The sequence below is a fragment of the Furipterus horrens genome, unplaced genomic scaffold (assembly GCF_987537825.1).
Source record: "Furipterus horrens unplaced genomic scaffold, mFurHor1.1.pri manual_scaffold_11, whole genome shotgun sequence".
NCBI classification, from domain to species: Eukaryota; Metazoa; Chordata; class Mammalia; order Chiroptera; family Furipteridae; genus Furipterus; species Furipterus horrens.
Window position 1 is genome coordinate 67,655,199 of NW_028327181.1, and position 13,061 is coordinate 67,668,259.

General features: G+C 40.3%; 1 protein-coding gene across 1 annotated transcript; it reads left to right on the plus strand.

Annotated features, from left to right (window-relative positions):
- The first annotated feature begins 2,539 nt into the window (after nt 1-2,539).
- On the plus strand, nt 2,540-12,690 carry CUNH17orf75 (chromosome unknown C17orf75 homolog). The gene is made up of 10 exons (XM_090292039.1): nt 2,540-2,693; nt 3,379-3,459; nt 5,255-5,380; nt 6,259-6,402; nt 6,860-6,917; nt 8,080-8,199; nt 8,834-8,898; nt 9,040-9,176; nt 10,008-10,111; nt 10,660-12,690. The coding sequence occupies exons 1-10, from the start codon at nt 2,554-2,556 to the stop codon at nt 10,873-10,875; spliced, it is 1,191 nt and encodes a 396-aa protein (XP_090148165.1). The 5' UTR covers nt 2,540-2,553; the 3' UTR covers nt 10,876-12,690.
- Nucleotides 12,691-13,061: the final 371 nt, after the last annotated feature.

Here is a 13,061-nt window from a genome sequence, read left to right on the forward strand (position 1 = left end):
TAAGTGTGATGAAGATAGGCTATAGATTGATGGGATTGGTGTGTGGGAAATGTTTTTCAGAGGACAGTCAGAGAAGGTCTCTGAGGATGTGACATTTGTGCAGAGAGCTGAATGATGGGAAGGAAGAAGACATGGAAATACCTGGGGGCATTCCAGGTAGAGAGAAGAGCAAAGTAAAAGACTGTTCAAGAGACTAGAAAAAAAGAACTGGGGTGTTTGAGAAACACCAAGGAATGTGACCAAGCCAGAATGAGCAAAGGGGTGCTGATGAGAAATAAAGTCAGAGGGGCAGATAGAACCTAGATTAGGAAGGCCCCTGTACACCCAACTACTACAGCCTTATTCTCAGGGTTGTTTCTAAGACCCAAGCAGGTGAGTAAAATGTAAAATAACAATTAAGAGCATAGATTTGGGAGTCAGATAGACATAGTTTGATTACTTATATTGACTAAGCCTTGGTTTCCTCATCTATAAAATGAGGATAGGCCTTTATGTTACAGAATTGGTCCAAGGATAAATGAAATAAAATAGGTAAATATCCTGACCCATGGTTACTGATGAATAAGTAGCAATTGTTAAATTATAAATGCTATATTGATATTACTATTTTTGTTGATAGTTAATAGGCCAACTTGCAAAGTGTAATGTCCTCAGATTATGTTCACAGACAGTCAAGATCGAGAAGACAGTAATAAGATTCCTGAGATCACCCTAACTGTCCACATTACTTTATTGGAAATAATCACATTCTGCTCTTCCCCGTGTGCATGCTTTGTCTCTTGAGTTGGGTTGCCAGCTCCTTTAGGACAAAAACTTAAACACTGGATTGTCTTTCTATATGTGCACGTATCCTAATTTATTCTATTTGGTAGCTGTATAGTCTTCCAATACACAGTGTATTAGTTTCTGCTGCTGTAACAAATTACCACAAACTTAATGGTTTAAAATAGCACAAAGTTATTATAGTTATGGGAGTCAGAAGTTTGAAATGGGTAGGCAGGGCAGCAAGCCCTTTGTTGCCTTTTGTAGATTCTAGAGGATGCATGAATTCCTTGCCTTGTGGTGCCAAATCACTCCCATCTCTGCTTTAGGTATCAAAACTGCTTTTTCCTCTCCGGTATCCTGTCTCCCTCTTATAAAGACTCTATTGGTTACATTGGGCACACTGAGATAATCCAAGATAATCTTCCCATTCAAGATCTTTAATCACGCCTGCAAAATTCCTTTTGCTAGGTGAGCTAACTCATTCTCAGGTTTCAGAGATTGGGATGTGAACATCTTTCAGGGGTCATTATTCTCCCTACAATTGCATGTACCATAACTTATTTAATCGCTCCCCTATTGACCAACATTCAGATTGTGTCTAGTTTTTCACTATTACAAACCATGCTGCAAGAAATATGTGGATTCACATATTTTCACACTTATGTGAGTTTATTTGGTGATGTCCTAGTGTTACATTGATAGTCACAGAGCATGTGCATTTAAAATATTGGTAGCCCAGCCAGTGTGGCTCGGTGGGTTGGAGTGTCATCCTGTGCACCAAAGGTAGCAGGTTCAATTCCTGGTCAGAGTACACACCTAGGTTGCAGGGTTGGGTCATGTGTGTTTGGGGCTATGTGCAGGAGGCAACCAATTAATGTTTCTCTTTCTCTCCACCCCCCTCCTCTGGAATCAATAAACATATTGACATTTTTTTAATTTAAAATATTGATAGTTATTTTCAAATTGCTTTCCAAAGCATATGCATTAATTTCACTATCAACAGTTTGTGAGAATGATTGCTTCCCTACACACTCCAATACAGATTATCAAATTTTTAAATCTCTGCTAATCCGATAGTGAATAGTACAATATACCATCAATTTTATTTAAAATCGAGCATTTATTTATATATTTTTTTATTTCTTCTTCTGTGAACTACCCATTATCTTTTTGTTGTTGTTGTTGTTAAATGACAGCCCCTAATCTATTATATAGATTGCAAATATTTTTCCTAGTTCATTAGTTATGTTTTTGACTTTGGGTCATACACAAATATTTAGTTTTTACGTAGTAGGATTTATTAATCTTTTCCTGTATGGCTTCCAAGTGTTCCGTATGTTTAGAAAGGCCTCCTTCAAGCATTTAAAAAATTCTCTCATGTTTTCACCTTTTTCCTTAAAGGAAGGGCGTCAATTTCAATTTCGAAATCTTTGATCAAACTGGTGTATGTGAGTGTGTCTGCGCGCCTGAAAGGAGGCAGGAGGGCAGCTTTATCTTTTCCAGGTGCCTAGCTAAAAGTCTCCTAGACGTCGTAAAGGATAGAGGAGAAAAAGGAGTTAAACTAGAACTGCTAAACGTCGTTCCGCAAAGTAATTGAGTACGCCCGCCGGCGCCTGCGGAGAGAAAAGCCCTTCCAGGCCCGCTTCCTCGCCTAAGAACGCAGGGAAACCAGCGGAACGCAGGTGCACGAGGGGCGGAGGACGGACGAGCACGGCCAGCGAGGACTGTACGGCAGCGGGGGAGCAGTTTGGAGGGGACACAGGGCCTCGCCTCCCGAAGGCCGCCGCGATGCTCCCCTCCTTGCAGGAATCGCTGGATGGGGATGAAAAGGAGCTGGAGAGCAGCGAGGAGGGTGGCTCCGCCGAGGAGCGGAGAGCCGAGCCGCCGCCCAGCAGTCACTACTGTCTCTACAGCTACCGCGGAAGCAGGTGCAGAGCCCGGAGGTCCCTGTGGCCCCGCCCCGGCCCCGCACGCACCCGGCCCGGCGCCCGGGCCCGGCTGGAACGCCATCTTCTCTCCCAGCCGCGGGCTACGGCCCTGAGCGCCCTCCTTGGCTCGCGCCGTTCTTCCGTGCCCGCATCCGGGACTTGGGCCTGGTGCTCGCGAGCCTCTGCGCTCCAACGGGCCCTGTCATTGTCCTGGCCCCTTCTTAGCACTCGTCTCCTTTGTTTAGCGCAGTGCCCTTGCGTGTTCAAAAATGTCAGTTTCCATCCCGCGTGTTTCCTGCCATGATCTCCCCACGTTCTTCCATTTCCCCACACTCTCTCACCCCTCAGCCGCGCCCTCTGGTTAGCCTCAGCCCTTGCTGCCTCCTTCCCCTCCGCCCGGCCGACTTTCCTGGGGCTCTCTTGTCCTTTAGGCTAAATCTTCGGAAGAAATGTCCTTGACTCTTCTGGATATTTTATTTCCTTTCCTTCATCCCTTATGTGGCTGGAGAGAGAAGGAGCTCTTTATCAACACTGTTATGGGTTTTCCTTGTCAGGAGGGTAGGCACTTCTCCCTTGCAGCATTTTAGTTGTTAGACCCCACCCTGTTGGTTGGGGGAGCTCCTGTGTCCCGCCTGAGTTAGAGCTCGTAACTGATAGCTTTATGTATTGCTTTTGTGGCGTGTAGACTGACCCAGCAGCGAGGGGACAGTGATGATGGAAGCCCAAGTGGCACAAATGCAGAAACTCCCTCTGGTGATGACTTCAGGTAAAAACAGTTGAGCATAACCCGTGCCCGTCCTTTTATAATATCTTCCTGCTTCTTCTTCGGCCGGTAGGTGTCAGCGGGTACCCTCTCTGCACTCCGCTTTCCCTGAGTCAAACCATCAAGCCCACCTATTTCCTAGGAACCTCATCTTGATTTCCTCATCAGCTCATTCATTCAAGGCCAGGACAGGTCCAAATACTGACAGTGCCCAGGGTGATGAGCCAGAGACAAATATTCTGAGTTTCTTGATTAGAACTCCATTAAATATTCAATATCATATGGGTACCAAGAAATGTAAAATCCTCTTTTTTTAAAAAACCCTTAGAATACCTTTTCATTGCTCCTGTTCTGCACACTAAAATATAAATTTTAGAGCAGCAGGGATTGTTGTCTCTTTGTTCATTGATGGCTCTCTACCGAGTACCTTGAGTGGCAGCTGGCACAAGGTAGACATTTAATACATATTTATTAAGAGAATGAATGAATGAACCTTAACACTTGATGCAAAGTAGAGATACCTACGATAAATTTGTGGCTGAAATGATAGGATGCCAGAAACTTCCTTCAAAGTAAATCTGGAAGGTGGAAGGGTACAGTTGAAACAAGATTGGCCTTAAGCTGATAATTGTTAAAACCAAGTGGTGGGTACAATAGTCCCTTTCTATATCATGGTTCACTTATCGCGGCCTCACTGTATCGCAGGATTTTAAAAAATATATTTATTTATAGCAGATTTTTCGCTATGTCGTAGGATTTTGCGGTACTGTATACATATGTTGTTAAAGTTACGTAGGTTTAAGAATGTAGAATATGTTTAAGAATATAAGTAGTGTTTATAAAAGTGTGGAAAAGGTTAATAAGGGAGTGGGAAAGGTTAATAAGGGACTGGGAACGGTTTATAAGTGTGTGGGAAGGGTTTATAAAGCCTTAAAATATATATAAATACTAAAATAAATGTAAGGTTCCTACTTCGCGGATTTTCACCTATCGCGAGGGGGTGGTGGTTCCAGAACGTAATTCCCGCGATAAGTGAGGGAATACTGTATATTCAAGTTCATTATACTATTCTCTCTACTTTGCATGTGTTTATATTCAAATCTAAACCAAACTAAAATTTTTACTTTTAGTTCATAAACGATTGCTAAGCTAGAGTGTTTATTCATGGGTAGGAGGTAGATGGAGGATTGAGGAAAAAGAGGAGGCATAAAATAGTGACCCAGGAGAGTAGAAGAGTGAGTGAACCAGGAAATGTAATTATAGCTGGGCCCACTTGAGGCTAGTGATCATTAACTTAACGTGAGACTAGACACTGTGAATGTTTTTGTCCAACCAGATTCATTGCAGAGATGCATGTGCAGAGTGGGTAGAGAGCTGGACTAATCGTGGCTGACATTTTGCTAATAAGCAAGTACAGTGAGGTGAAAATAACAGAGGGGTTGAATGAGAATGTGTGCAGGAATCTGATTATAATGACTGACCGTGGACGATAAGCTGGGTAAGGAGGAGGGAAATGAGAAATTTGAGGGACTATGAAAAAATGGTAAGGCCAGTGGATTGGGGACCTCAACAGTCATAGTAATAGGCAGAATGAGGTGGAAAGATAGTATAATTCTAACCTGTTGGATGAGGTAGCTCATACTTGGTGACATACATTCCTAGAAACCTCACCAACAGGAGTTAGACAAAGTGTTTTCAAGTCCTTAAAGGGACTCTGGCTTTTGGTAATAACCTGTTTCACTTACGGGGTGTGAATGCAGGAGTCCACTGGTAAGGACTGTGTCTTTCATTTTTCAAGCCTCTCCTTGGCTGATACTAATCTTCCATCTGAAGTGGAGCCAGAGTTGCGCAGTTTCATTGCTAAGCGTCTTTCTAAGGGAGCAGTCTTTGAAGGCCTGGGTAATGTTGCATCTGTGGAGCTGAGGTAAGTGTAAAATGTGCTGTGTCCTGAGGTTTTATTTCTGAGCTACATAAGGGAAGTGATGAGAAACTCCAAAAGATTAGCTTCCACTAGACCTACAAAATTCATCTTTGTTCTCTGCCTCCCTGGGCACTGGGCCTTACACATAAACATTTGTGGAATGGAATTCATTGAATGGCAGAGACTTTGCCTCCTAAGTGTGCTTATTTAGTCTTGTACTTCAAAGAAAAGAATTAATTACCAAAACAAAAGGTGTATATATGCTGTACAGTTTGTAAAGTGCTTCCACAAAGTTTGATGCCATTGTCCCTCCAAAGTGCTGATAGAGCAGGTACTCTCACACTTTCAGATGAGGATATAAAGTCAGAGAAGTTCATGTCACAAGGCTGGTTACATCCATGGAGTTCAAGCTTAAATAGAGGCATCCTCAGCTGAATTCCAGCCATCTTTCTATTACACCCCTTGATTCACTTCAGACCATAATGTTGGCATCAAGTCCCCTCACAAATATGAGGCTACAGATCAAAGATAAGGCCACAGAATAAACATGTCAAATCTGCCTGGAGCTTTAATGATTAGTGAACTTTGGGAGAGAACATGCTTATATTTATGTAGACTGAATGTACTATGAATGAGGGTAAAATTTGTATGCATTTTTCACATAAAACAGGTGAATTCAAAGAAATTTAGCTGAAGCCCATCATGGTATACATTCATTTTCCTCTGCTGTTACAAGAAAACCAAGAAGTCTGGAAAGCTCTGACCTACTTAGCAATATAGCAGTATTGCCAGATCAAGATGACCGGGGCTCAGAGCAGCCCACAAAATTAGATGCATGAGTTATCAGACTAATACATTGTACCTTTTTCTTTCTTTTCCAGAATTCCAGGTTACCGGGTCGGTTGTTACTACTGCCTTTTCCAACAAGAAAAACTGCTACCTGAAACAGCAGCAATGGACTCTGAACATAACCCTTCAGAGTATGTGGTCTGTTTTCTAGGAGGTTCTGAAAAAGGACTTGAGCTATATCCTTTCTTTATCTTTGAGGATACGAGGAAGGAAAGCATGGGGAGGCAGGTGGAGGGTTATTACTACCGCACTCCATGAAGCTTTCCTACCCCTTGTGTATTTACTTGAATTTCATACTTTCATATGACCAGCTTGTCTTGTTTTTGTTTTTGTTTTTTTAAGATTTTATTTATTCATTTTTAGAGAGAGGGGGAGGGAAGAAGAGAGGGAGAGAAACATCAATGTGTGGTTGCCTCTCGCACGCCCCCAACTGGGGACCTGGCCCGCAACCCAGGCATGTGTTCTGACTGGGTATCAAACTGACAGCCCTTTGGTTCACAATCCACTGAGCCATACCAGCCAGGGCTTGGCTTGTTTTAATTACAGTTTGTGTTATTTGCAAGATTTTATATTCCCTGTTGAGAGATAACACATTGTCTTGACTCATCCTTTATTACTTCCTTAAGAACATACTTTCAGGCTTGAATTGGACAAGTACATTCAAGGACTGAAAAATAACATGAGCTGTGAGGTAAGATGATTGATTCAACAGATTTTTGAGACTGAGCTGATTAACATACTATAACTGCTATACTTGCCAAATCACAGAGGCAGACACAATAACACCTATATTCTAAAAATGTGCTACTTTCAGGTCTCGTTGAAAGGCACTTATTAAGGGAAGCATGGAACACAGACCTATAAGTGCTCTAAGATGCACAAGACTGCTTCTGATGCTTTGTACCTATGCAAAACTCAATCCATTAAATTCAGTGTTACGTGGTGACATGCCCAGGGAGGAAGAGGATGCTCTCCTGATTGCTAGGCACATAAGCTTCACATTATGGTCAGAACTCATGGTCCATGAAGCCTCTGGCACCTAACACGTGCTATGCAATGGTATGACTGTCCTTGAACTCCACATCAAAGATTTTTAGAAATAGTCCACTTTTCATTCATTGATCTTTTATGAATTAGATATATCCATAGCCATTAATTTACCCATACCTTTTTAAAACTATGCATTCAGCTTGTAGCAATTTTTAAAGTCATAAAAATTTACAACCTATTAATAACTCCTTTTACTTATCATGCGCTTATAAGACCCTGCAGGAAAGGACAGCACAGGAGTGAGCCTGGGAAACGAGTCGGGGGGAGCCCCTCTCCCAGGCCGGAGCTCTTCCACTGGCCCCGAGAGCAGCATGGCCTAGGAAGCCAGAGGTGCCCGTGGCAGCACGTCTGACTGCTGGAGTGCGCTGGAGTGCTCTGAGGACCTAGCTTGCACCCTTCCCTGTTCACATTTTGAGTGTGAATGAACTGTCTGTCTCCATTCCTTCAGCCACTCAACAAGCACTTTATAAGCTATTACGTACACAGATGATGCAGACACCATGCAGGCGTTGGGGAGAGGATTATTAGGTGTGTCTCCAGCGAGTACACAGTACCCTTCGGGAAGATAGACATGTAGTGCACAGCCCCTCCTCCCAGTGAAGAAAGAGCACAGAACCCTAGTCAGCCTTTCATTTTATAGAATGCATTTCTCAGTGAGTTTTAGATCATAATTCCCTTTTTGTGAGTTGGGGGTATTTGCTTACAAAAGGAGGTATCTGTCCCCTGTTCTTTTCACTGTGGAGTATCATGAAGAAAATGTTAAGTCCACTAAGGTGAAGCAATGACATTCTCTCTTGACCTAGGAGAAGGGCCTGGAGAACCAAATCAAGTCTTACCTGAGCAGCTGGTTTGAGGACGTTGTATGCCCAATCCAGAGGGTGGTTCTTCTCTTTCAGGAGAAGCTTACCTTTTTGCTACATGCTGTAAGTGTTGCCCAATCAAAAGGCAGGTCCTTATTTGTGAATCACTTGAGCAGAGTTTGGTTTATTTAAAGACCTATTCATATTCCTTAAGATTACACCCCTAACCCCGGAGCACATATTCATTCAAATTATGCTTGCAAGCATTCCATTTACTCGGATCCAGAAAGTTACTTTACTAAGGTGGAATTGCAGATAGTGAGTCTTCCTAGTAGAATAAAACATTTTAAAACAGTTAGTTTTTGAAATGATCTGGGAGAGGTGTAATTCCCAAAATAATTTGAGAAGGAAAATAAAAATCCAAAGCGTTTTAACTATATAAAAATATCCATGTTAAAAAATGAAAATTTGCTATAATATCCAGATACCAGCGGAAAAGCTTGAGTAAATGGCCAGGTTTTCCATTAAAATTTGTGGCGGGCAGAGACAGCTGAGACTGGACGGTCCCATGAGACAGGGTGGGAAAGCCAAGTTTAGGCTGTTAGTGAGCAGCAGCTGAACAGGGCTCTGGAGAGCTCCTGGGCAGGGCCCATCACGTATGTTGTGGTTTGGGGGAAGGCGGTGATTAGTCACAAGCAGCTGCTCTATGCTCAGTAAGGAACACATGAATCAATTAGGCTTTATTTTTCTCTCCTAGGCTCTGAGTTATACTCCTGTTGAGGTTAAAGAATCAGATGAAAAAACAAAGAGGGACATTAACAGGTAAAGAATAGTTTTGCAAAGAAAAACTTGTACACAGCAAGCCTGATATTTATGTTTTTAAACCCCCGAGTGCAGGATTAATTTGCTTTCTCCCTCCCATCCTGCAATATTGTTTGTGGAAAAGGACTGTGTGTGTGGCAGGTTTCTGAGTGTGGCCAGTCTTCAAGGCCTTATTCACGAGGGCACCATGACATCCTTGTGCATGGCCATGACGGAGGAGCAGCATAAGTCCGTGGTCATTGACTGCAGTAGCTCCCAGCCTCAGTTCTGCAATGCAGGTGAGTCACAGCCTCTGAAGCAGCCAGCCCATGGCTCTTGGGAGCCTGTCTCTGCTTTTGTACCCTGAACAAATGGTACAAACTTATCCTTCTGGCCTCAGACTCATCACAAATAATAGCAATTCTAGAAACATGAGAAATCACGTCATGCTAGCAATTCCACTCCTTAGTATATAGAAGAACTCGTGTATATTTATACAAAGATACAAACACAAAAAAATGTTCATAAAGGCCTTGTTTGAAATACCAAAGAATTGGAAGCAACTTAAGAAACTTAAATGCTTCCATCAACAGGAAAATATTCTGATAAACTTCTATATTCATGCAGTGGAATACTATATACCAGTGAAAGTGTACGAACTGAAGCTACATGTCTCCATGTAGCTCACAAACGTAGTAGTGAAACAGCCATTAAAGAAAAATACATGAAGTTTTGACATGCAAAATAATTCTATGCAGTGCCTAGAGATAAAAAAGTATGTGGCAAGAGTTTAAAGAAATACATGGGAATGATAATCCTTTCTGATGGGAGAAGAGGGGGAAGGCAATTGGGAAACAGCACAAGGGGGCCTCAACCATTCTGGTATTTTTAGCCAGGTGATGAGTACACTACTTTCTTAAGACTGTTATAGAAGTCTTAATTCATTATAAGTATTTTTATAAAGTAATAAAGAGTATCAGTGTTTGCAAATATTAAATCATTATGTTATACACTTGAAACTAACATGTTATATGTCAGTTATACCTCAATTTAAAATAAATAGAAAAAGAATAGATGTCTGTGCTATAGAAGATTTCATTTTTATTTAACTTTTCTAAAATATTTTACAGGAAGCAACCGATTTTGTGAGGATTGGATGCAGGCTTTTTTGAATGGTGCTGAAGGCGGTAATCCTTTTCTTTTTCGACAAGTACTGGAGAACTTTAAACTAAAGGTAATTAATTGTTTGCATGCCAAGTGCCACATATAACTTTGTCTGAATTTTAATTATTGTCAGTGACAGAGTAACAAATCTGCTTTATGGCTGTGTTATCTATTTAAACAGGACATTCTCAAAACTGGAATCCTCTGACAGTATTTACTTTACTTACAGTTTTCAGTGGCTTCTGCATATATATCATTGCATTTCCAGTTAATTGGGTTGAATGCTTGCTTCTATCTCAGGGACATCAACCTTATAGTTTGTGACATATCTTAGTTGGAAAGCACACCAATAAGTGGTTTAGTGCCTAAGGCTTCAAAATTCTAGTGCGGAGAAGTGTTGTCACCATATTTAGGAGATTTTTAAAGTAGTTTTACTTTATATAAGAGATTTTGTTCTTCCAGGGGTGTAGCATGTGAGTGATAAAAATGATGAAAATATTTAAAATAAAAAGCAACCATCTCAGCAACATATGTTGAATCTTCAGCTGGATAGGAAATATTTTTCAAGCTTCATTATCATCTCACTAAATATATATTTAATTGGATAATTTTTTCTAGGCCATACAAGACACAAATAATTTGAAGAGATTTATCCGACAGGCAGAAATGAATCATTACGCTTTGTTTAGATGTTACATGTTCCTGAAGAACTGTGGCAGTGGAGATATCCTTTTGAAGATTGTTAAAGTGGAACATGAAGAAATGCCCGAAGCCAAAAATGTGGTAGCTGTCCTCGAAGAATTTATGAAAGAAGCTCCTGCCCAGAGTTTTTGATCATATGTTTTGAGATAACTGTATTGTGAAGTGGTAGGTTCCAGCATTGGTGTTTGACGGTACAGTGGTTATAAGTTGTCATAGAATTGCTATTTAAGATTATTTGAAATGCATTCTAGATTTTTTCATTTTGTGCTTTTAAAAGTTAACTTAGACATGAAAGTCTGAGGAACATCTTGAGCCCTAAATAGATGAGTGCTAAGAGTTGTGGAATTTTAGTACATTGCTGGTCCCATAAATTCTCGACTTCAGGGAGTTGCTTAAAAACTACAGAGGCGATTCTGTGGCTTCTCTCAGGTGTTTCCTGCAGTAGTTGGCTCTCAGAAAAGTCGTAATGCTTCTTTCTCAAAATGTACACCTAGTTGTAGGACAGATTAGCACCATGACACCATTTCAAAGACAGATCTGTGCGTCCTGGGGGTGCTTGATAGATTTTTGTCTGATTGATAATGGCATGGATGATGAAGCCAGCTTTTAAGGTGATATGCAAATAAATCATGAATGTGTAAGAAAAATAAATGAGCTTTAAAAATAGATGCACTAGCTTTAAGATAAAACATTATCTTTGATGGAAAGCTACTGGACAAGTTGCCCCCATCACTTCTCTTCATTTGTTCACAGTGTTAGCTAAGAGCCTGTATTTTCCTTTTTCTTTTATATGAAAATGCTGGGGTTTTTAAACAGAGTATTTAAAAAAAAAAGTACACACATATTATAAGCAAACTGTAACACAAAGAACACAAACAGATTCTTCGTATCAGAGTTACTCATTGTTTTTAGTGTTTTGTGCTCTGTTTGCAAGCCTCATATTGTTTTGCTCTGAATCAGTTGAAAGTGTCCTCAGCTAGAGGCATTTATAATTCCCATGGAAGACAGCTGTAGCTACACACAGGATGCCGTTTGTGCTGCATAGCCTCTAACAGATCCATTTGATAATGATTTTTGTTTAGAAGATCAAAAGTCTTGTGTTCTCACTGCCCTCAGGATGCGTGGAGGAAAAGGAGTTCATAAAAACCCTCTCCTAAACTCATATAAATTCACATTAAGTGCTGAGTTTGAACTTTCATAATGACTGACAGTGGCCTGCTGTCTTCTACAGAAGTGGAGGGACATGACTCACCGAGCCATTTCTTTTCCTTTAATGAGAAATACAATTCAGGGTCTTCATAAAGGCTTTCATATGGTTTTAAACTTTAATAACTTGGATTGGAGGCAGTGCTGAAAAAAAAACCCCAAGTAGCATTAAATTCAGAATGACTATGGGAAGTAAGCAATTTTATAGCACTTCCCTTGAATCCAACTTTTTCTAATGTACTGGTTGCCCACTTGGAAATTAACTTTTAAAATAAACATTAGGACATCAACATTTTGAGTCTGGAAAATATATATTTCTTTTTCAAATTCACATGTCATTCAAGAGTCCATGTTGTAAATGGCATTTACCTGCTTCAAGTCATTTATTAACATACTCAAGGTATAATTATATATTCTTTATATGTACTTTTATATATATTTTGTGACGTAGGCACACTACATTACACAGTGTATACAATACAGTCTTATTTTAAAAGTCTGTGACAAACTTTATATCACTACTGTAGACTAGGAAAATGGTGACATGGAAATGAATGTCTTGTTGGCCATGAGAAGAAATTCAAAGAGCTCATGACCAGAAACTTGTACTGTATTCAAATCTTAATAAGCTAATGTATTAATTTTTAGTTTTAAAAAGGATTTGTTCAATGTGAAATACATTTATGTATTATTTGTGTGCTCTATACACACAGAGGAAATGTATGTTTGTCATGTATCAAAAAGTTTATCTGTAATTATATTTGTAATAATAATAAAAATTAGCTTCTCACCAACACAGTCATTTTAATTTAATGACTCAATTCTCAGGCCTGACATTTTTATTATTTTACAAGTTTATGGGGAAATTATAATTGTTATACTAAGGAATTTGTTGAAGAAAATCAAATCACATACTGGAATACATCTTTCTGCACCTTGGAAGAGGCAGTTCCGTCGCAATGTGTTATCCATTGTCCAGTGAAGTTGCACCTGCAGAACTCAATAACCCAGGTCACTTCCTTTTACTCTTGTTCATTATTAACCATGACAGAATGCCTATCCATTACCAGAGGATCATTGATACCAGATGCCAGAAAAGCTTGTAGGCTTCT

Coding starts and splice junctions, on each gene's coding strand:
- CUNH17orf75 (XM_090292039.1), top strand. CDS start 2,554: ATGCTCCCCTCCTTGCAGGAATCGCTGGATGGGGATGAAAAGGAGCTG. Junction 5,381..6,258: donor GTTGCATCTGTGGAGCTGAG/GTAAGTGTAAAA, acceptor TTTCTTTTCCAG/AATTCCAGGTTACCGGGTCG. Junction 6,403..6,859: donor TCTGAAAAAGGACTTGAGCT/ATATCCTTTCTT, acceptor TTAAGAACATAC/TTTCAGGCTTGAATTGGACA.